Source organism: Urocitellus parryii, chromosome 6, assembly GCF_045843805.1.
Source record: "Urocitellus parryii isolate mUroPar1 chromosome 6, mUroPar1.hap1, whole genome shotgun sequence".
Lineage (NCBI taxonomy): Eukaryota > Metazoa > Chordata > Mammalia > Rodentia > Sciuridae > Urocitellus > Urocitellus parryii.
Window position 1 is genome coordinate 108,220,553 of NC_135536.1, and position 24,461 is coordinate 108,245,013.

The 24,461-nt window shown below is 38.8% G+C and overlaps 1 protein-coding gene across 1 annotated transcript in view; it reads right to left on the reverse strand.

The window, feature by feature from the left end:
* Herc1 (HECT and RLD domain containing E3 ubiquitin protein ligase family member 1) overlaps positions 1 to 24,461 on the reverse strand; it is a 191,842-nt gene that overhangs the window by 2,132 nt on the left and 165,249 nt on the right. The window contains exons 60-77 of the mRNA XM_026384846.2: positions 23,590 to 23,763; positions 21,781 to 22,074; positions 20,584 to 20,649; positions 20,283 to 20,408; positions 19,303 to 19,441; positions 17,981 to 18,162; positions 17,177 to 17,332; positions 16,312 to 16,434; positions 15,036 to 15,138; positions 13,155 to 13,324; positions 11,371 to 11,509; positions 9,165 to 9,334; positions 8,028 to 8,197; positions 7,584 to 7,749; positions 6,702 to 6,778; positions 5,487 to 5,739; positions 4,597 to 4,749; positions 1,206 to 1,511 (exon numbers count right to left, since the gene is read on the reverse strand). Coding sequence (XP_026240631.2) covers positions 1,206 to 1,511; positions 4,597 to 4,749; positions 5,487 to 5,739; positions 6,702 to 6,778; positions 7,584 to 7,749; positions 8,028 to 8,197; positions 9,165 to 9,334; positions 11,371 to 11,509; positions 13,155 to 13,324; positions 15,036 to 15,138; positions 16,312 to 16,434; positions 17,177 to 17,332; positions 17,981 to 18,162; positions 19,303 to 19,441; positions 20,283 to 20,408; positions 20,584 to 20,649; positions 21,781 to 22,074; positions 23,590 to 23,763 — 2,967 coding nt within the window. The remainder of the gene's footprint in view (positions 1 to 1,205; positions 1,512 to 4,596; positions 4,750 to 5,486; positions 5,740 to 6,701; positions 6,779 to 7,583; positions 7,750 to 8,027; positions 8,198 to 9,164; positions 9,335 to 11,370; positions 11,510 to 13,154; positions 13,325 to 15,035; positions 15,139 to 16,311; positions 16,435 to 17,176; positions 17,333 to 17,980; positions 18,163 to 19,302; positions 19,442 to 20,282; positions 20,409 to 20,583; positions 20,650 to 21,780; positions 22,075 to 23,589; positions 23,764 to 24,461) is intronic.

Here is a 24,461-nt window from a genome sequence, read left to right on the forward strand (position 1 = left end):
TTGGCTACAGCAACTTCCATGAATGGTTGCTGGAAAAACATCAGAAAGGTGAAACTGGAAGAAGGGCCTTCTGTAAAGAGATCCCACTTACCTTAACACTTCTGATCAAATACCATGTGCCCTGCTCAGAGACTGTCCGTTCCTACATAGGGAGGGCTTGGAAAGAGTGTGGTGGAGTCAGAGGGAACACCCACTCCCAGTTTAGTAAAATATGTGCTGGGCTCACAGGGTGTACCAAATGCTCTGGAGGCCAAGAGAAGGAGCTCTAACTAGGTCTGCCTTCAGACATGGAGCAGGGGCACATGAAAACATCTGGGAAGGCTTCCTGGAGGAGACAGCATAGGCATTGTACTTAATGGACAAATAAGTGCTTCCAAGCATACATGAAAAGCAGTGTGAAGGAGAACTTACTAAGGAGTCAACACAAAACCACAAAAGTTTAAAAACAGTATAGTCTTCTGGGGAGAAAGGAAAGCAACCCATTTATGGCCAGAACACAGTAAGTATAAAGAGGTGACTCTAGAAGGTGGGGAAAAGACCCCAGACTGTGGAGGTGTTTAAGGCAGCTAAGGCTGCTGGCATATATTCTCTAGTCAATGCAGAGGCCCCTGATAGGTCTGAAAGGAGAGTGGGGTGGTCAAATGGATGCTTGAGAAAGATGATTCTGACAGCAGCATGCACTTCAGACTCAAAGCCCTTTTATGCTAAGTAAGCCACCATCAAAAGTGCAGCTGTGTTGGGGCTCTGTGGGCACTTCATTAGGCCCCAGAGAAGCAGCACCACTTGCCCCACAATGCACACCACACCAGGAAGTGCAGAGCATGTTAGTGCTGTTCCTGGTATCTTTGGGTCCCTACTGTGGCATACACACACCAGGCACACAAGTTCCACAATGAAAAAGCATAGAGAATTAAAGACACAGAGGCAACACGATAATCCTTCTGCCAAGTTTAGATTTAACTTGGAAAGATGCTGGAAGATTCAGGAAGGTTGTTGCTTGCAGTATGTTTTCTATATCAATTTAGAACTTTTCCACAAAAGCTAAGTGATGTTACTGAGCAAGTTTTACTGCTTGATATTTTAAAAATCTAGATATCACAAAGATTAAAGCCTAAATCAGCAGGCCTGTTGGTTTTCCCAACATGCAAGCAAAAAGCAAGAAATGCAGACAGACATTACAAAGGAAAGAAAACTAGCTCACTTACCCTATCAACCTTCATGATTTGAAACCTCTGAGAAATGTCAGCAGTGTTGGCTGGAAGTCGAGAGCGTCCAGACACGAACCGCATGAAGAGCACCCGCTCCTCGTTGGAGAACTCCTCCAGCGTATGCCAGAACCACTGCACCAGCTGGTGCTGCTCATCCACCTCACGGTACCGCACCACCTTCTTCAAGACCTCAACAGAGATCTCGGGCATCCCGCACACCATCTGCTCCAGCTGCTTCGCTGTGAGAAGGGACAGCAGTGGCACAGGGACAATCCAGGACATCCCTTCTCGGACTGCAGCCACCTGCTCCCGGGAGAGGGTGTTCATTTTAACATGTGTATGTGTGAGAAGACATGTGCCCACGGTGACCCAACTGGGCTGGGCACTGCTGCCTGTTCGTCCGCTCCCTAGACCCTGAGGCCTGTGTACAGGACCACCCTTGTTAGAGCCTGCCCTGCTCTGGGACTCTATACTTCTTCTTAGGAACCTGCCTCCTTCTCCCCACAAAACCCAGCATACTCCCAATGGCCACTTACTCATATTCCTGGTCACACATGGCTGTATGGTGTTAAACTGTGCTATGTGTGGGTGTTGAATTTCATCAACAAAAGAAGCTCTTAAAAGACTCATGTAGCTGTACGCTAATTTGTAATATGTACATCATACAAATACACACACATATATATATAAACCTTTGTGTGTGTGTGTGCGTGTGTTTTTGTGTGTGCTACTAGGGATCAAACCCAGGGCCTCATGCATGCTAAGCAAGCACTCTATCACTGAGCTATATCCCAAGTCTTTTTTCATTTTATTTGGAGACATGGTCTTACTAAATTGTCCAGATTGGCCTCCAACTTGTCATCCTTTTACCTTAGCCTCCTGAGTCATTGGGATTATAGTTGTCCCCCACTTCACCCAGTTGTATTGTTCTTTTGAAAATACTTATATCCTATCTAGGTGTGGTGGTACATGACTGTATTCCCAGTAACTCAGCAGGTTGAGGCAGGAGAATCACAAGCTCAAGGCCAGCCTTGGCAACTTATTGAGACCCTATCTCAAAGCAAAATGAAGGTGCAGGGCACACCTGTAATCCCAGCAACTCAGGTGGCAGAGGCAGGAGGATCATAAGTTCAAAGCCAGCCTCAGCAAGGCCTTGTTTCTAAATAAAATACAAAAGAGGGCTGGGATGTGGCTCAGTGGTTAAGCGCCCCTGGTACCAAAAAAGAAAGAAAAAAGAAAAGGGGTATGGATGTAGCTCAGTGGTAGAATGTTCCCAGGTTCAATCCCTTGCACTACCAAAAGGAAAAAAAAATAGTTATATACTTCTTATAAAAATTATTTGTGCTCACTGTTAAGAAGAAAAGCACAAAGAATAAAATAAATATAGGAAGTTGATAAAGACAAAGAATTTAGTTGGGAACCTTGAATTCTAAATCCCAGATCTACTACTTGCTAACTTGTCATGTGAAAAGTGAGACAATACTGTTACCAACATGACTCTAATGAAAGTTTAAACTACATGGAAGCCTTGTGGCTCATACTAATGTTTATGTAATCATACCATTTTGGTTCTCTCAGCACAGTGCTGAGCATGGTCTGGCTAGGCAAGGCCAAGGAAGAAGTTGCCAGGGTCTGCCCCAAATGTCTGCTTAGAAAAATGTCTCCTCTAAGGTTGTACAGTAGTGTGTACCCTAAACACAACTCTTTATAATTCAGGATCTGTTTCATATATTCTTCTCTCTTGTCCAACTGAAAATCACCACCAATAAACAACAAAATTTCTAAGAATGTGAATAGGAACCACATGTTGGTGAAGGCCCTAGAGTTATAATGGTACTGGGATTGTTGTGCCCAGGACTGAGGAACAGGGATTGGCAGTGGTGGCCATCTACAAGAAATATCCTAAGCCAAAGCATGTCAAACCAAGCAGTCATGCCTGGTACTATACAAAATAAAAACTGGAAAAAATAATACTAAGACATGGGGCTGGTTGCCTGGAGGTGGCAGGGGGATAACTGGGGACAATTATGGGAAGACATTCAGTTCCAAGAGATGAAGTGGAAAAGGCCTTATTACTGAGAAAAAGAGAAGGAAAAGGCCAGGGCATGGCAGAACATGGCTGAAAGGAAGTGGAACATCAATCTGACCCTCAGAGGAAGGGCTAGTGGAAGAACCTAGACAACTAGAGTGAAGCCTAGCTTGGGATCCCAGCTCTGCTATGGGCACACCACCTCTTTTCTGATTTGTCCTTTCTTTTGTGAAACAGCAATAGTAATTCTTAGTTCACAGAGTAACCATGGGAAAAACTACACACACAAAAAAAGGGTGTCTGGCACCATGCCTGGTGTGGAGGTAATCAATATATTTTTAGTTGAGTTATTCTCTGAAGATTAAAAACATTCACAAACCAAAGATAAAACCTAAGTCCTAGCTATGTAAACAGCATCACTGACAGAATCCACCTTCAGTAAGCTAAGAGAAATACTTTTCTGACTGGACTTGGCCCAAAGCCAAAGTCAAAGCAGCAGCCAGGTTAAAGGGTATGGAATATGTATACTTCAAATTACTAAACCTTGACGGCCACAGAGCTTGGGTCCAGTTCTCATGAAGACCCCAATATATTCTGAAAATAAGTATTACTGAAATGGTTATTAATGATTATGTTACCAAAAAAAAAACATTCTTGGGCACAGTATTCATTTCTATGGTTACTCTTTCATACTCCCATCTTTTATTAAATGCTTACTTATGTATAGGAACAGAAAAAAGATAAATGAAATAGAAAACACATTCTTCATTCAAAGTCTTAAATAAAAAAATAAAGAAATAAGACCCAAACTCTATGGTTTAGTTCTTAGACCATCACGTAGAAGTATGTGGTATATCTTAAGAGATTTCAAAGTACAGAAAAAAGTCTTACAGATTAGGGACCCAGAGGAAAGCAAATCTTGGAGGAAATAAATTCCTAGCTGGGGCTTAAAGGATTGCAGAGAAGAGGGAAAGAAGCATGCTATGGGATTGTAAGACTAGTGTTTAGGGGTTGACTGACCCAGCCAGAATTGGGGGCACAGGGGCTGGGGTGGGAAGCAGTGGATATGTAGATACACTGAACTGAGGAAGAGTGAAAAGACAAGGTTTGAATGACAGGGTTTTAAAAGCTTGGCCTCACTCCAACCAATGACCAATTCAGAGCTGATTGAAGGCCTTGAGTAAGGAGATGGGAGACCCACAGATTGGGCCTAAGAATTCTCTGAATATGGTCTGAAACACAGGTACAAATACATCAAAGCAGTAAATACATATGCAACAATATGGCAGTAACCCATCAGCTCTCATTCAAAGATAAACCCAAGCATTCATATGATCCTCCTGCAAGATTTCAGCTCACCTGCCGGTCCATCTCATGAAGTCTATATTCAATGGCCCTCTCCACATACTCCTTCCTATTGGAAAATGTGAGTGGGATACTATTTCCACCAGGGATTATAGGAACCATTTTGCCATCAGCATTCTGGCCAACAAAAGAATCAAGAGGAATCATCTAAAAAGAGAAAAATAAAAATAATTTTATTACTTGGCAAATATGTCAACAAAAAGTATGTCACAAGTGCCAGGCGTGGTGGCACATGCCCGTAATACCAGCAGCTCAGGAAGCTGAGGCAGTAGGATTGCAAGTTCAAAGCCAGCATCAGCAAAAGTGAGGTGCTAAGCAACTCAGTGAGACCCTGTCTCTAAATAAAATACAAAATAGGGCTGGGGATGTGGCTCAGTGGTCAAATGCCCCTTAGTTCAATCCCCAGTACCAAAAAAAAAAAAAAAAAAAAAAAAAAAGTATGTCACAGATATATTTTGCACAACAGTAATAGTCAAGATTTTTAAGGATAAAAACAAAGCAAACAAGATAGGTCTGACTGATCAGGCTACTTAATCAGCAAGAATGTGATGACTCATCTGGCTATAGTTAAAATAAAGTCAAATCTCTCTGCCCCAAACCAGGTGTGTTGGACCTGATCAACCAGGCCTCTCTCTCCACCTTGGTCCCCTTGGTTCTCTACTCTCACAGACAAAAAATACATTAAAGTGGAAGGAGCAGAAGCTGGGGGCTGGAGCCAACTCTACTCTTAGCAGCTATTGAGACTGCTGGGGTTGAGCTGCTAAGAGCAGCCATGGGGCCAGCCTGACATCAAGAGGAGGACTATACCTGGTTCTACACAGAAAACACTTGTCTGTGTATATAGTAAGTTAACACCAGCAGAAACATGACAGGCCAGTATTCACCTCATGGAAACTTTCCTCAGTAATGCCACTGTCTTCAATGTGAAGAATGCTGTTGAGGGTCTGCACGTAGAGCAGATCCACCTCCTCCAGGTCCTCCAGGGTGAGCGGGACACAGCACAGCTGCTTCCACACCAGAGGGGCCAAGTGGAGGTCCAGAGGTTTCTTTGTACGAATAGCAACTCCCATTAAAATTCCCAAGAACTTAAACTGCATTAAGTGTTCATCGAGACAAGCAGAAGGGTTAAATAGGAACCTAAAGAACAGAGGGAAAAATTTAAAATTCCAACAGAAATTTCAAACAGCAGCTCCAACATTAGATTAGATCTATGTTGTTGAATAGAGTAGTCATTAACTACATGTGACTATTTAAATTCACTAAATATCATAAAAATAGAAGGGAGATCAGGAGAACAGAAGAAGAGGAGGAGAAAAGGGAAAGGGAAGGTCCTGGGGAATGAAACTGACCAAATTATATTATTATGTGCAGGTACAAATACGTAATGATGAATTCCATTATTATGTGTAATTCTAATGCACTAATAAAAAGAAATAACAAATTAATAAATGAAATTTAAGATTCAGTTCTTTTTAGCAAGTCTAACCACTTTTGAGTACTCAACAGAAACACATGAAAAAAGGCTACTGTTTTAGACAGCATCGGAACCATATTTTTAGTTATATTTAGAACAACTATAAAAGAGTAAAGTAAATAGCCTTGTGATCCTTGGCCTATCTGCTCCAGAATGCCCTACTTCCTATAATTATTTCACTTATTATTTACAAGTCAATGAAGTAGGATTCAAAATTTAAAATTTTGCATTCATAAGGATAGACTGCAATTGCAAAATATTAAGCTCTGTGACTTGATAGTATAATAAAGCTTTTTGATGACTACAAAAAATTCAATAAAGGGAAATTATGTAAGCCTTCAGAAACATAAAATAAGTCAGGTTTTATAATCAAATCTAAATTACCTTTCTCCTCTGTATTACCATTGAGTTGGTCCCATAATTAAATACCAAGTCATGGTGAAATGTCTGTCTCCTTACCTGATGAGGGGATAATGAAAGTATCTAGTTTTTAGGGTTATAATGATTCAGTGGGATAATACATGTGAAGCACTTAGAACAGTGCCAAGTACATAGGAAGCTCTCAATAAATGTGAGCCATTGTTGTTATTTTTGACATTCAATAAATACTTGCTGACCGCCTTACCTATCTCTATTATAACCCACTTCCGCGGTGGCATTAGGAGATGGTATAAGAAGGTCAACTATCCCAGTTTCAAGCTCCTATAGAGGAAAGAAAAATATTTTGTTAAGAAATAATAATCAAACGCATCAAGAGAACATGAATTATATTCAAGATCATCCTGAAAAAAAAGAATATTTTGAGGAATTTATAATGCTATGTGACAGTCAGCCATCTCTGTACTTAATTTTCTGATTTTCGTTTTAAATAAGATTAGAAAATCTTCCATGTGGAAAATCTCTCTCAGTTTCAAGAACTAGGATGAGAAAGTCCATCTAGTGTCTGTGAGCACAGTGTGCTAAAAATTTCAAATAGACTTAATAAATGATAGCCAAGTTTTATTCTAGTCATAGGATTTATCAGAAAAATCCCAATATTAGACAAAGCTGATCTAGAAGAAAAGCTGCCAGTGTGGTTCCTAAAATGGGAACTGGCTTAAACACTTAACACTTATTTTTCTAACTCCCCTGGATCCTGGCAATTCTACTTTGCTCTAAAAGCACCAGAATAAATCAGAAAGCACATGGGTGGTCCCAGATTTGTTTGTTATACAAAGGTACTTATGAGTCATTGTTGTTTCCTCTGCCAATATTATAGCATAACAGATGGTGAGTCATTGGTAGATGGTGAAGCATTAACACTTATTGCAGTAAGGTATCTTCAAGAAGCATTTCCCAAATCCTTGCTTAATATATCTGTCCAGCACTAACAGTATAACTTTATATGAGGCTCACAAATGCATTCTTGCTACATTTATAAAAACATGCTTGACAGAGTGATCACTGGAAACAGTAAGAGAACCACTAACAGAGTGGGCAACTTGGCAGGGACACTGCATGGACACACCTGGCACATCTCTGTGATGGTGTCATCAAACACTCCTCCAGCATCATCAGCCCCTTCTCCGACCAGCTTAACCTTCCATGCTCGGGAGGGCAAACGGAGGTCTGAAGCATTCAGCTTAACCACTTGTCTTGCTATTTGAACGAAGATGGGCTTACATTTCCGTCCTCTTTTTTAAAAAAAAGGCAGAAGGGAATGAAATATGACTCCCCAGCTTCCCCAGATCATCACAAAGATCCCTGATGGTATCTGCCCATCAGTCTATGAACATGTATGCTTGACAGCAGCCCCAAACTGTGCTGTGTCTACTGTGACCCCCCTCAGGAACTAACATATTACTACTATCCTTTATAAGTGAGGAAACTAAGCCTCACAGAGATGAGTTAGTAGTAACATTTATCTAAAAAAATTCCAGCTAGTTAGTGAATTACACACACATATGCCAACCTGGTTGATATTCTCTTCACAGTAATTTGTGGTCCATAGTTTTTGCCTTGAACCATGGTTTTTCCTATGGAGCGCACCATTGGAAGAGTGTAGACTCTTGGAGCTAACAAAGGCCGCAGTTGTCCCTGTACAATGCCCCAAGTTCCAGCATTATAATGAGATGTGCTATTCTGTAACAAAAAATAAGGTAATCAGAAATGATGTCTTATTTCTCACTTTTAGAACATAAATTCTTTTTGAAATGCAGTTTAAAAACATAAACCTGGGTATTAGTAACTGTAAGTGCCTTTTCAAACATTTTTTCTGATAAAATATTATGATTAGCATTTTTTAAAAAACTACAGAATAGCACACAAATACATGTGTAAATCATACATAATCCTTCCAAATAACCCCACTGCCACTATTTCTTCCCAGTTCCATACGTGTTTACATATAATTTTCAGTTGCTTTTCTCACTTAACATTTCTCTACCTATATACAACCTATATACAAACAGTCCGTTTAGTGCTATACAGTATTCTGCTGATTGGCTGATTACTTTTAACAGTGATCTGTCAAACCTCTCATATGTGCTCTAACACTGGTCACCCAAAGGTTTCTGACTAATAGTTTTACAAACTGATACACATTTTGGCAGACATGCCTATATATTAAATAAAGTCAGCTTTCTTTCCTTTCTTTCTAAATTAGTGAACAGACAAATCAGCCAAATTTACTCTATTTCCCCCACTTTCCCTCCACAGGACCCAGAATGCTCATTCATAAGGAAAGAAGTCTGCTAAACTTCTCAGATTTCATTTTATACAACTTTGACCATGGCCCAATAGCTTTGTGCACTTAAGTTATCCACTTGACTTTGTAGAAAATATATGACATGCTTAATCATTCATACATCCTCAAGTTGTGGACAAACCAAACACAGAGGGAAAGCCACTTTGTGTCTAGCAGCACAACCACCAATATCTGGACTATCCCTAATAAACCAGCCACAAAATGGGACTAGAATTGTTGTCTTTTCTGCTTCTTTTGGATTAAAGAGTAAAGGAAGTATTAGCCATGTCATAATTTCCAAAGGCCAAAAGAAAGGTTCTGCCAAGCCCATCATGGGCATTGCTTTCCCATCTAGCATGTTACCTGGTTGTTAGGGCTGAGATTCAGTAGCCTCCAGGATGAGTACATGAGGTCCGAGAAGTGGTAAAGCAGCCGGAGCCTGGCCCGCACAGTGTGGATGCTCACCTCTCTCAGGGCCCCATATTGCGGGGGCACTGCATCAGGAAGGCCCAGCTGCAGAGGTACTGACACACCTGCCCGGAGAGCAAACAAGCACATAAAGGAAAATGCATTGCTTTTATTTTCAGTATTTTGAAAATTTTCAAACGCACAGAGAACTTGAGATAATTATACAATGGATAACCATTTTCACTACCTAAATTCTATAATTAGTATTTTGCTATATTTGCTTTTTCATCTATGTATCTATTCCTCTATTCATTAATTCACCTTAATTTTTTTGATCCACTTATGTTGGTTTTTAAAACTTTAAAAATCTTATTATTATGGAAACCTGACCTTCTGAAATTTAGGTTCTGAATGAATAATGGAACTTAGTTCTAAAGGCAGGAAAGAAGGAGGGCAGGAGGAAGTCAAATTCTTCCTTTCTTGTTCAATAATTGTCATCTTCATAATAATGAAGGGTGCAGATGAAGACCAGGTAGGCAGTACTGGAAAATGGAAATGGGCAAGGTGGCACAGCCATCTCTACCTCTCACACTCCCTAGGGATCTCAGAGAAAATGCCCTTGACAGAATAAAAGGCTACATGATTCATGAAGGTTTTTCATTACACAAAGGAAATTATAGGACTGCATCCTCACCTACCCCCTTATGAATGCACATAAAGGACTAAAAACAAGATACTCAACTTACTTGAGTTTCCTGTACATTAAGATTTGTACAGCTTGATTCCCAGAGGTATTATTACTCCTCTTAATAAAGGCTAACATTTCTTGAATACTTTCTATGTACCTGGCACTATTCTCTCATCTTTACATGAATTGGTTCATTTACTCCAATAGCTCTTTGCAATAGGCGCTATATTACAGATAAGAAATAGGCTCAAGGTTACTCAGATCATGTGTGCTGGAGCCAGGACTTAGACCTTGCAATGTGGCCCCTGAGTCTAAACCTAAATTAACTGCTATACTGTAGTCTCTGACCTGAAAGGGAAGTAAATCCTTCTGGAAGCTGAAAGTTTCTGAGGACTGGTCAGTGCAAGGCAGCACTGATCACTCTGGATTCTGTTAACTAGAAACCATCTCCTACTTGTTTATAATCTACTTTGCAGTCAGCCCCACCTTGATCTTAGGGTATTTAAGAGAGAACAATCTCTATGAGAAGTCTTCCCCAAGGACCTGTGGCCAAGAGGTAGAGAGATTAGCAAAAAAGAGAAGAGAGTTTTATGCTCTTAGGCACAAAGTTGCTTATGAAATTCTAGTGCCATAGACACCAAAGGATAGTAGAAACAAAAAGCTTGGGGGCCTGAATAAGAAACAACCCAAATATGAAGACATGTGTAAGAAAGATAAAGTACAATTAAGGTAATGACTCATTTATGCGGGATGAAAGAATGGATCTAACCAGAAAGTGCCCACAGTTGGCTGCTTTTTTCTTTTTTTTTTTTTCATTGTCAATGGACCTTTATTTTTATTTATTTATTTACATGAAGTGCTGAGAATCAAACTCAGTGCCTCACACATGCTGCAAGCACTCTACTACTGAACTACAACCTCAGCCCCCATAGTTGGTTGTTAAGCACACAAATACACATTATATTTTAAAGACTTTTTGTAGATCTGTAAGGATTTTATAATAAAATAAAACAAACAACAAAACAAAAACTTAAAACATGCCCACCAGTCCTGCTACACAACGGAGTAAAATGGCAGCAACTGGATTTGCTGGGCCATCATGTTTCAAATGGTTAACTGGGTTTTTAATCTTTATTTCTAAAGGTGAGCCTTAGGAAGCTATTTGTCACGCTTTATATGTAAAAAAACCCTCTCAGTTGCCTCTCTAAAATCAGAAATTTTTGTTTGCCTAAGTGATGTTTTCTTTTGGAGCTATAGAAAAGAACAGCTTCATACTGAAATCAGCAGGAGAAAGGCCAGCTGTGAAGTATTTATGGTTCTGGTAGCACAAAAAAATGCTCTAGTTGTAAGGGAGAAGGCTTGCTTAATGGTGGCAGACAGATGCCGGATTTAGCCTGGGACTGGCAAATAAACACTGCAATGGGGGTATTGCTGAAAGAGCAGCTGCAGAAGCATGGCCATTATGTCCCTCACCTGGTGCTCTTGGTGGGACAGGTGGTGCTGTCCATGCAGCACTGTGGCAACGGCCAGCTGAGATTTGCCGAATGTTTTTCCCTTGCAGAACTGTTACCAGAGTTGGTTCTCGAACGTGGTTGGTATGGCCAAGGCCAAGCTGAGAGTAAATAATAAATATACAGAGATTCAATTAGAAAGAGGAAGATTAAGAAATTAAGATGATGAAATTTGCTAAATGATGAAATTTGCTAATATCACACCAAGCACCAACATTAATAAAATAAATTCTGATTTTTCTCTATCATAACATTTCTCATAGCACAAAATGTTTCCTAAAAACTAAGCTGCAAGTAGGCCATTCCAAACCTTGTAGATTAGTCATAAGGACTGAATACATTCATGGATTCCATTTCTGGAAAGGGAATGTGTAGCGGAATGATTTGTATAGCTTTTACTTAAAACACATTGATGTCTGTGTAACAATAAACATATACAAAATACATGGATCTCCAGATATCTGTTCTTAGGACCTAACGAGAGCACCAGTGTTATAGTAGCTAAGCCACTCAATAAGAGTATGGAGGATCACATGGAGGCCTGGCCAGGGAATTCCCAAAGGTGTCTTCAACATTAGCTCTCTCCTCATTAAGACAACTTGTAATCAGTGATGAGCAGCTTTCTCACCTGCTATTGCAGAGATAAGGAGACCAGAAGGGCCAAATGGAGGCTACTATGAACAATACTAGACCTTGAACTTTAGGTTCTTGGTTCTAAGGGGAATGAAATCCAGAGAGGATCTATGGAGAGAGAAGAGGTGGTCCTGCACATGGGGCTGAAAGCCAGTGATGTTGCAAGCATCTTAGACATCTCCTCCCTAGGTTTCTTTCTGCTCCACCTATAGAAGGAAATGGAGCTGAACACATTAACTTTGAGTCTTTTCTCAATCTCTCAGAGATTCAGTTTACACTCGTGAATAATGAGGATGATAAGACATCCTCCCATACTTTATATACTGTCACATTATAAAACATAAAATTATTATTGTTTCATTCTTTCCTTTTTTGGGATCAACTCATGTTCCCAGGGCCTGGACCTAATCTCATGTATTACTGTAGCAATGATGATGATAGCAAATATTTATACAGTGCTACATATTATGTGCCAGGCACTTATCAGTGTGTGCAGACACACATACATGTGTGTGCTCAATTAATACCATTAATCACTCCACTAACTCTGCTATCCTGCCAGATATTTGTTGTTTTTTTCTGTAGTACTGAAGATGGAAACCAGAGATACCCTACCACTGAGTTATACCCCCAGTCCTTTTGTATTTATGAGATGGGGTAACCCTAAGCTGCTCAAGCTGTCCTCAAACTTGTGATCCTCCTGCTTCAGTCTCCTGATTTACTGGAATTATAGACCTGGCTGCTGTTAACACGTGTGTCTGCCTATCTATTTGTCTGTTTATACTAGAAATTGAACCCAGAGGCTCTTTACCACTGAGTTACATTCCCAGTCATTTATATTTTTTATTTTGAGAAAGGGTCTCACTAAGTTGCTGAAGCTGGCCACCACACCTAACCTGTTGTTGTTTTTAAAACAATGGTATAATACTTCATTTGCTGCAATCAAGAAAGAGAGAGAGATGCATAACTAGACACAAAATGATCAGTCCCATGACAAAGGGATGTGCCTGGAGCATTGTAGTAATTACTCTGAATTTCTTATCATATCCCTTTCCCAAATGAAGAATGTTGTCAGATTTCTAGAATAGAGATAGCAGCAAGCAAGATATTTACCTGCCCTTCTGAATTACTCCCCCAGGCATATACATCTCCAGTTGATGCCAAAGCAAGTGTGTGTTCAGCTCCAACTGCCACATCTTCAATCACTACTCCAGCCAGGACAGGGATTTGCTGTGGCCGATTATGATTGCGGGCACGTCCCTCAGGCAAGCCTATCAAGCGATCTGAAAAAATAAGAGGAAGTGTTATGGATGACACATCAAAGTCCTTTTCCATTTTCTAGTCAGTCATTTAAATTCTTATGATGGGACAGCAATATTATATAACTCATTAGGGCAAAAGCTGCTATTCTGACAAAATACACCAGATTCTAAGCAAATAAAACGTTTGAAGCTATTTCTTTATAAAATTCTATAGACCCCTTATTAATAAAAATAAAAAATTAAATCTAAATCAGTAGCTTATTTCAAACCAAGAGGTTCTTTAGTATCCTCATGTTTGAATGGACTGGCACATAGTTAAAAAAATGCCTTCAAGTTTCTTCCTTTTTAAAAAAGATGTCATTCAATCTGTCTTTTTCTTACATTTCCATCCAACTTCTCTCTTCACTTTGCCTAATTTCTAACAAGTGGCCAATCTCTGCTGCTCAGGGTCCTCTAGGCTCATTTGGCATGACCGCCTCTGGCAGCCTAACTTCCACTCTCCATGGTGCTCTGAAACCGTACTCTCAAAGCCATGAGTTGGATCCTCATTGCCCAACACAGAGGCCGCTTCTCAGGGTCCAGCCTATGGGAACTCCATATAACCTTCTGATAATAGCCTGAGCTTCTTCTGCCCCTCAGAGAGTCCACACTACCCTGGCTCACCAGCTACCTCTCTTACTACTCCTTTCAAATCCAACTTTCCCGAGTCCTCATTCTGTGCTCACATGCCTCACAATTTTACTATTTTTCCCCCAGTCTACACTGTCTCCTTGGATTTCTTAGATCCTACTAATAAGGCTTTAACAACTACCATTATTTAATTATGTTCTCAACCTACACCTCTATAACTAATCTTTCTGGACTTCTAGATTTAATTACCTGCTAGATATTTGCATACATGTATCTAGGGCAGAAGGCCCCCATTCAGCATGACTAAAACTTACCTCCTTACCTCCCTTTCCCCACAAACCAATTTATTTCTCAAGTCAGTGGAATCAGTGTTCTCTCAACACCAAAAACTTTCAGTCATGGTGTACTTATTCCTCTCTCTCACAGCTGCCTCCCAAACCCCTCAGTCACAACAAGTTAGCAACAGATCTCACTTAAGAAAGTGAACCAGTTGCCAAGGAATCCCACTTGGAATGCTTGAGTTGTGAATCTGAGTGTCTACGAATTCTTCAGTTGTGAAGCCTGAGTGTCTACAAATTCTTCACAACCTAAGATCTGCAGCCCCAATCCCTGGAAGGGATGAGGAGCGAGGGAAGAGCACTGGTGGTCTAGGCACTATTTGTGTCAGCATGGCAAAGGTGTTAGAAAAGAGGAAAGGAGAGACCTGGGAAGGGACACTTCTAGCAAGAGTGAAGGCTCTGGCATGAGAAGCTTTAATGCAAGATTAGACGTTAGAACTTGATCCTACCTTATCTTCTTGTGAAGAGGGAAGAAAGAAACTGATATTTTTTAAGTGTATATTTATTCCAATAGCGAAAATACCATTTTGGCTTATGCTCATCACTTTACGGTAGAAAAGGGATATAGTGAAAGACAGTGGTCAGAATAGCTCTTTGGATAGACTGTCCTTAAAAAAAAGTTAAACAGGAGCAGAAAGCAGCAAGTGAATGAGGGTCACAGTGTGTATTCAACATTCAGATCACCTTCTATACAAGGAGAAGGCAAATGTCTCTATAATATGTGTATACACAAAACAAGCAATATAAGCTGAAAAACACCTTACCTTGACCAAAGGTATACACATGACCATCCTTGGTCAAAGCAACGGAAAACTGAGTTCCACAAGCAACCTTTTTAATTCCAATTCCACAGAGGACATCAACTTTCTGCAAAATAAGTGTAAGGCACATATTTTAAGAAGGGGAGCTGGTTGCAGTGGCGCACCCCTGTAATCTCAGCAGCTTGGGAGGCTGGGACAGGAGAAATGCAAGTTTAAAGCCAGCCTCAGCAAAGGTGAGGTGCTAAGCAACTCAGTGAGACCCTGAGTTAAATCCTGGGTGCCCCAAAAAAGCAGAGGGAGGAGGTGCAGGCAGGGGGGCGGCTCTTGAATTTGTACAAAGTCAAAGACTATCTTCTGATAAAATTACTAAGAATCACCTCCCTGTTTCACCCAAATCCACACTCCTAAAATATTTTTTATCCTACTGCTCTGTGAACTAAATAAATTTTGGGGAAAGAGTATGCAAGGGCACATGTGAAATGGAAACATTCCTCTGGGCATCAGAGAACAAAGGGAACACCATGAGCTTTTAAAAACCATGCAAGACCACATAGGCCATGGGCTGCTCCCTGTTAAACTTTTTAAGCTGTCAGAGGTAACAACAGCTGCTTTCTATGTCCTCTAGCAAAGGCATCCTTTTTCTCTACATCCCTAGTTGAATATTCACTAGTCTAGCTATCATGATGTCACAGACTGTAGATTATGTTGAGTGTGAAGCTGAAGTAAACTGAGTATGCATACTTCACAAATGTGTCAAGAAAATCTACATAAAAGAACTGCAAGGGAAGTCTTCTGCAGAGCGGAACATTCTAAGATGTGAATAACAGTTTCTAATGTATTTCTTTATATACTCAAATTTCCTTTATACTGTGTTTTAAAAGGAAATGCACACCTGTTTAATTCAGGGGTAATGATAAGCTAAATAGCAGCTGTAAGCAGAGGATTATAAAGACTGTCCATGGTTCCCTCCAAAAGAGACCCTGGAGATGTTTCTAAATATTTCTCCTCTACATGGGACACAGTCCTGTAGTGTTTAGGCTGTCTATAGAGACAAAGGCTTATTATTGCAGAATTTTCACATCCATTAGCTATTAATGGCTTATTTAAAATCAAGATCTAGAATGGTAGACATTCAAGAATAATCATAGAAGCTTCTAAACTTCATTAAGAAATACCAAACAATGTTAAAGGTAAATTATTTCCAACTAAAAAGAGGTACTGACATAGATGAAAACTAGTTTTCATAATGCAAAAGGCTAGATTAAAGTCACTAACTGACCTGAGGTGAAGATTTTGCAGTGGAATTTCCTAAGCCTAGCTTTCCATAGTCTCCATCTCCAAAAGCCCACACCATGGAGCCATCTGCTGACACTGCCAAAGTATGGTTTAGCCCACAGGCTACCTGGAGAAATAAGAAGTATTAAAAAAGCAAATTTTAAGACTAAAACACAATAACTCTGTCTCTGGGATCATTTTTTCAACATCATTGCAGAATTTGGTTATATTTCCAAAGATTTTTATTGGCTTCAGCACCTACTATAAATGTTAACTAAAATGGGTTAATTGAAATAATTTCTAATGTCCACAAACAAATAACTTTCTTCTTCAAAGTGAAATCCTTCAAATATCTGTGACTAAGAATCAAAAAGTTCAAAAGATAGGAACAAACACATACAAATCGAAATATTCATTCACACCAGAAAGTGTCTAAGGAATGATATAGGGAAAAAAAGACAAACCTATATTATTCTGTTGCTGGTAATACTCTGAATGTGCACAGCAAGATCAACTATTGCTTGAGAGCAGTAGCTACCAGTGATGCTGCAATTCAGCCATCAAATTCAAGAGTGCCAGAAAGGAGCCACAAACATCTGTATTGTTTAAAAGTTTTATAACAAGTTTTATTAGCACTCTCTGGAGGTTTTAAAATATTCCTATCCTGAAATAAGGACATTTGTTTGTCCTAAAATATGAATTCATATTCATTCATTGGAAAAGTTATGAAAAAGTATCAACTAGACCAACCCAAATGTACAGAAGTACAACTAGTGATCCTGAACCCTCCTGAAAGGAGAATGTCTCAAGTACACACAGAAGGGATAAATTCCTCTCAGTTAAAACACTGTATTGACTTAATTCCATACTTGTCCAATTTGATATCCTTCCAGTGCAGTCACTCTCTCGGGAAGTTTTTTGTTAGAGGTGTTGCCAAGACCCAGACGACCATAGTCACCATTACCAAAGGTAAACAGTTTGCCATCTGAAGTTACCACTGCTGAGTGCTTAAAGCCACAAGACATCTAGGACAGAACCAAGGAGGACAAAATGTTTTTGAGGAGAGGGGATACTGAGAAAAAAAATAAATCAGACACTTTTGGTTATTAATGTAGTGACAAGTTAGGATCTTCAAGAACAATCTATTCTATCTGCCCAGGTGACTCTCCTGCTCCTCCAAGTCTGATCTCCCTCACCAGCCTCAGGAAAACCAAGTTAAATTGCAAACATTAGAGTAACTGTTGCTACTCTTTAGCTGTGATTAACTGATCTACACTAAATGAGATAATGAATGGAGAAATTCTTTGAAAATTCCTAGGGTGCTATGTAATTTTACAATATTATTTTAGATCACTAACAGATAAGAAAATGTATATGAAATCAGCTTGTGTAACAAAAATGATAGAACGTAAGTAAGCTCTTAGAGTTTCTTTCAAGGATCTATAGCACCCAATCCTGCACCAACCAGCTGGCTCAGGAAAAAAGGAAGTCCATTCTTATACCAAAGCCCATTCAAACTTCTAACAAGCTCAAGAATGAATCTCTACAATCAAAAAGTGGATCTTTTATAATACTTGCATATTTTTACTATTATTTACTGTTACCTAAATTTAAGAATGCTATTCAACAACTATTACACTTATATTCAAAGGCAAATTTATCCATGTTCTGACCTGTACCACTTCTTCTCCTTGTAAGGCCTCAATCTGCCTTGGCCGCCGCTGCCTGTCACTGTTGCCATGGCCAAGTTTACCATAGTCACCATCTCCCCAGCTAAAGACTTCACCACTTTCTGTCAGGGCCATGGAGTGCCCATCAGAACCACAGGAAGTCACCAGCTGGGTCACCACAAAGCCTGGAATAGAGCAGAAATCGAACAGATGTCACTGAATATTAAAACTTTCTTTTATTTGTAGCCACTACAGAACACCCCCAGGATTGAAAAACACCAAAATAGTATTACAGAAATAAAAATAAACCTGTTTTAAATCAAAGCTGTAGCCAAAATCTGGCAAAATTAGAAGCAGTCACATAAAACAATGATGATGACCAGGAAGATGATGACTACAGCAGTTATAGTCACTAATGACTATATTCTAGCCACTTCTATAAATGCTTTACATGAATTTTCTCATTTCCTGATTTTTTTCCCTTTATTTTTATTTATATGCAGTGCTGAGAATCGAACCTAGGGCCTCACACATGCTAGGCAAGGGCTCTACCACTGAGCCATAACTCCAGGCCCTCATTTCCTATTCTTACACAAAACCTAGGAAGCAGATTCTAATATCACCACTTTAACAATTGCAGATACTGAGTCACAAAGAGATATAGTAAGTTTGAGCAAGGTCCCGAAGCCAGGGACCAGAAGGAATATAGACAGGCCACCAGCCAATGTTTCCATCTCCACTGTTACACTCTTTCCACCCAGATCTCCAGGAAAACACTTAGAACTTTCTGTTCTGAACTGTTACTTGTTTGTTTGTACTTAAAAAGCCCTCCATGCTTTCTTTTTAGGCTTCAGAATAAGTAAGAGTTCACTTAGAGAACAAGCCAAAAGTTCCCTCAGTGGTTTTCCCACAGATTTTCTTTCACTGAGTCTCACAGAACTCTGCTAGAGATGCCCATTTGCACATTTCCATATAAATTGACTTTTAATTTTAATGAAACACAAGACGGATTGCTACCGCTATTAACAGTTGTCAAATTATACTTTTATAATTTTAAAGAATTTGGTTACAATCATCAGTAGGTTTCAAAAACAGTTATTTAATATATCACTGAATGCTAGCATTGCTATTATAAATAACCTGCAAACTAATATAGCTTAAAATATGTAAATTAAGACTGTATATATGCCTAAACGAAAATTCAAATATAAGTGAAAAACTTATGATTTTATCTAACAAAGGTGTGAGAAGAGTTCCAAGATAAGCAAATATCTTTATGATTAGGTCATAACTTCTAAACATTTCAAAATTAAGGACAATTTTACCTTGTAAGGCTGAAATAACTGTTAGCACATGAAGGTCATCAGAATTTCCTTGTCCTAATCTGCCATAACTTCCTTCTCCACAAGCCAACACTGTACCATTGGCCTGGATAACGAATGTACAATTCTGACCACATACGACCTAGTATAAAAGCAAACAATTAAAAATATTACCCTTTTATTATTTCACTTTAATGTGCAACATTTGAATGATTCCATGTATCCCAAGGATACCTTCACATCAGTCCTTCTATCATTTTAACTACAGGGGATAGGTTATTAACTATGGTTTTCTTATATCTCTTGATTACTATAAAACCGCTTATTTAACCAAGAGACATATGAGGCCTATCTAAGATAGTTTCGAACCATGTTATGCACAGGGATTTCAGCCAATTGTGCAGAGTTAAACAATATCATTAATACAATACAGATACAAGAAGTAAGTGGGAAGGGTGGTGAGGAAACATTGAAGATTGGACTAGAAAGAAGAAGAAACTAGAGGGGACATATATAAGGAAGAGCAGTGAACTCTGGAATAGCTAAGGTAGGAAAGAACAAAAAAAAAAAGTAATAACCTCAGAAAGGTCTGGAAATATGTTACCATGATTATTAGAAGTGGGGAATGATACCAATGAAGTATGCCTAAATATCCTAGGGAGTTTGTGAACTCAAGCAGAGAATCACTAAGAAGGAGTATTTAAACTTCCACAAATATGCACTATATAGGGCTACTGTATCATGCTGTTAATTCATTACACTTGGAAGCAAGAGGAATTTAGAAATTTTTAACAAAATGTATTAACTCTGCAAAAATCTTAGCAAGCTTTTATTGGGAGGCTACCCATCATAACTTTATTTAATGATTCCTCACAATAGACTATGAAATGGACAAGCTTTATCCCCCAATAAGTTACGGACAGCAAAGGAATTGGAATTATCAATTCCCAAGTTTTCTCTACATTTTTTACCCTATTAGTTACCTGTTGTGCCTGTGAGAATGAGGGAGCTGCAGCAGGTACCATTACATTTCTTCCTGCTTCTGCCAGCTGTCCATGCCTACCAGCACCCCACAGGTAGACATCACATTTACCTCCCAGGTGCCAGTCCTAGAAAACCACAATCACCTAAAACTTAGATTCATCCATTTGTTCAAACAAGCATGTACTGGGTATCAAGCATGTGCCAGCCTCCAAGGGAGACACCAGGACACAAAACACACACATTTATAATAAAAAAAAATTGACTGAGAACCACCATACAGTCATCTTCATCTTTACTGACCTCAGGTCTAGAAGTTGCCCATGACATAATTTGCTCATCCATGCCATTGATCCACTTACTGTTATCCTGTAAGACAGGGAAGACATCAGTATCAAAATCCTGCTTATTAGTCACAATTTTTGTTCTTACCTTTTAATAAAGTCTTCTAACAAATTTTTTTCCAAAAAAGATTATGGAAATAGTATGACAAAATAAGAGCGAGTTTTTGTTTTTGTTTTTTTTTTTTGCCTTTTTATTTATTTATTTGTTTATTTATTTTTTAGTGGGGTCTTGCTATGTACACAGGATAGCCTCAAACTCCTGGCTCTAGAGATTCTCCTGCCCCAGCCTCCTGAACAGCTAAGACTACAAGCACATGTAACCATAACCTGCAAGAAGAACTTTATAATCATTTCAAACTTGATTTTATTATTATTATTATTATTATTTAATGCCTTTATTATAAACACTTTCACTAAAGCCTTGGTGTTTCAAAGCTACCCATATGTTTACTGAGCACCCACAGGTGCAAGGGCATGTATATGGTTTACTGCTTTTGTGAATGTGCAGCTGTGGGTAGGTTTCTTCATCGTTTTATATTTCAGTTTTTGCATCTACAAAACGACAGATTTGGGCCAAATGAGTTCAAAAGGACACTTCTTGATTAAAATAATCTATATTTAGATAATTTTCCTCAATTCATATGTCTGTTTTATATCATATGTTCAAATGTTTGTATACATAATTCTTCATAAAGGGGTTGTCTACACAAGTATTTTACCTACATCATAGTTTCCACAGCTAGACACTTTCAAATACAGTCAAAAAGAAATGATAATTTGAATGCTCTTTCATATTCTTATTTGGCACTGATTAAAAGCATGACTGAAGTACTAAATAAATTAGAATCCATATGTGGTACAAATTTTACAAGTTGATCATGAAAAAATGCTACAATAAACAAACACATATAGGAAAAAAATGGAAAAATATGGAACTATTTCACTGAGAGCCAGTAGGTGTACAAGAACTCTCATATAATCAACATCTGTCACCACAGAGACCTGATATCAGATTGAAAATGACCATCTGAACAAAACATATTTTCAGTTTATCTAACAACATGCTTCTAGCTATCCAAGCTAGCAAAAACTTATTAAGGGTCTTCTGTATGCCAAACACCCCTGATACAATCTCAGCTCCAAGTGTAACATTTACCATTAGGAATACAAGTTCATCCTCTGGAACAGGCTCTAGATCTGGAACAGTAAAAGATTCTGGAAATTGTGTTCCATTGGTCAGGGCTTCAGCAGCTTTAATGGTGGTTGAGAAGCATTCTAACCAGGCCCACTCGTTTGGATTCCAGGATGAAGGGTCAGGGAGGCAGTTCTGGTGGTGTGGTGGCACTGGAGGGCTACACAATAGCTGATCCAGATGAAGTCCCACAGCAAGGGAAGCCAGACATTGCATATAGGGGCTGTGAACAAGCTGGTCACCACAAACCACATGAGGCTAAGAGAAAATGCAAGGATGCCATGTTGAAGAGCTTGTGCCAAATAGTATACATTAACTTACTATGTTCTAAAAGCTGTAATCATTTTTTAAAATATTTTATTTTTTAGTTACAGTTGGACATAATACCTTTATTTTATTTATAATTATATGGTGCTGAGGAGTGAACCCAGGGCCTCGCACAAGCTAGGCGAATGCTCTACCGCTGGGACACAACCCCAGCCCCATCATTTTAAGATTTTCACTTTCAAAAGATTTTAAATGTACAGAAATACAGATATAGTAACAGAGAATTCCTATAAACTCTTCACTCAACTTCCTCTAATGTTAACATCTTAACATAACCATGGTATATTTAGCAAAACCAAGAAGCTAACGTTGGTAGTATAATACTAACTAAACCAAAGAACTTTATTGGTTTTCCCACCAATATTCCTTTTTCTCTTCCAGGAGTCAATTGAGGAGATCACAATTCATTTAATATATTTTCATTATTTTTTTTCCTGATTGAAAAAGAAGGTGTGGTGAGGGGATAACATCTAAATCATGGAGACCTACTATTTTCTACCATTACCAAGAGAACCCTGATAGTCACCAAAAGAAAATCCCTTCCTCTTCTATGGTACTCCCTAGTCATGGCACAGTAACTCTGTAAGGGACTGAGGGTTTAGAAAAGAAAATTTGGGCAAACACTTCAGTGAAATTAACTAGGTATGGTAACAACTGATTATATTAATGTAGTTTGGCAAAAAACACAGAGTCCTGTTTAGGGGCATCACACTATGACTACTGAGGGCTAAAATGCAGGCTACTTGAGGATCTGCCTGGACAATAGGTCCAAATTCCACAGTTTTTCATTCTAGTATTTAATGATGCTACTCAGCTCAGCTTAACTGTTCTACTAAACTTCCCACAAAGATTTGCTTGGTACGTGGCAAGGATGTACATCCATATCCATTCCTACCCCCCAACTTTGTTGCAGAGCCATACAAAACCAGATATACAGGCCAGAAAAGGGAAGATCAAACTCATAGGCATAGATACTTTAAGAAGCTTTGTAGTGAATAAATCATCTGATGGGTTGGGGTTGTGGCTCAGAGGTAGAGAGCATGCCTAGCATGTGTGAGGCACTGGGTTTGATCCTCAGCACCACGTAAGATAAAATAAAGACACTGTGTCCACCTATGACTAAAAAATAAATAAATAGATTTTTTAAGGTAAAATAAAGACATTGTGTCCTCCTATGACTAAATATATATATATATATATATATAAATCATCTGGCAAAGAATGATATTAATGATACAAATTTGGGAGTTGTTTTTATTTTATTTCAGTAAAAATAAAGTTAAGAATAGGCTTAGGAATTCTAAGTCAATTCACAATTGACTTTGATTCTGTCCAAATATCCACACTTACTTTCCTCAGACTTAATGTCTTTAAGGAATAATTTCAAAGCTGTAATTAAAATTCTAAAGCACCTGCAGATCTCTAGGAATAAACGCAATGAATTACCTTTTCATAGGCATACTGCTCCTGAAGCATCATGGGTAACCGCTCCAGAAATGCTCTCATGCAAGGAGCCATGTTTAATCCCAGAACACCCTGTTGTTTCAGTGCCGTTCTACAAGTTGCTAAAACATGATTGGCAGCGGCCCATTCTGCTGTACAATTCACAACTAAAACATCCTGGTTGAAAATAAATCATGGCAGATAATAAATTTGTTTTAAGTAAAAGATAATACTATCAACATTCAATCTCAGAAATTCTTTCCCATAACTACATTAAACACTTTTGCTTTATTAGATATTTATTTCCAAAAAGGCTGTATTTCAAAACATCTTAAATTTTGTCTAAGTAAAAATGGTCTTTTTATTTGTTTTGGTACTGTGGTTGGAACCCAGAGACACTCTACCACTGAGATACATCCCCAGCCCTTCTTATTGTTTATTTTGAGACAGGGTCTCAATAGGTTGCTGAGGCTAACCTTGAACTTGGGATCTTCCTGCCTCAGTCTCTGAGTCACTGGGATTACAGGAGTATACCACTACACCAGTCTGTAAAATTGAGTGGATAAGAATCATAAAATTTGTGAACTACCTTGGCATAGCTAATTCTCTTTAAGAAACAATGCCAATTATTTGCTGTTTCATAGAACTTGTAAAGGTACATAGTATATTTTTAAAATATAATATAATCACAGGGATGCTAGAGGAAACTATTCTGTCTACTAAGGAACACATTTGCAAAGCAGAACTGTTCTACTCTGGCTCTATGGTTTATTTACACAGTCTACTACTGCCTAGGGTATTACAAAATATTCTTAGAACTAGTTAATTTTTATATTTTACTTCTAATAGGACTGACTATTCATGCAGGTTTATGG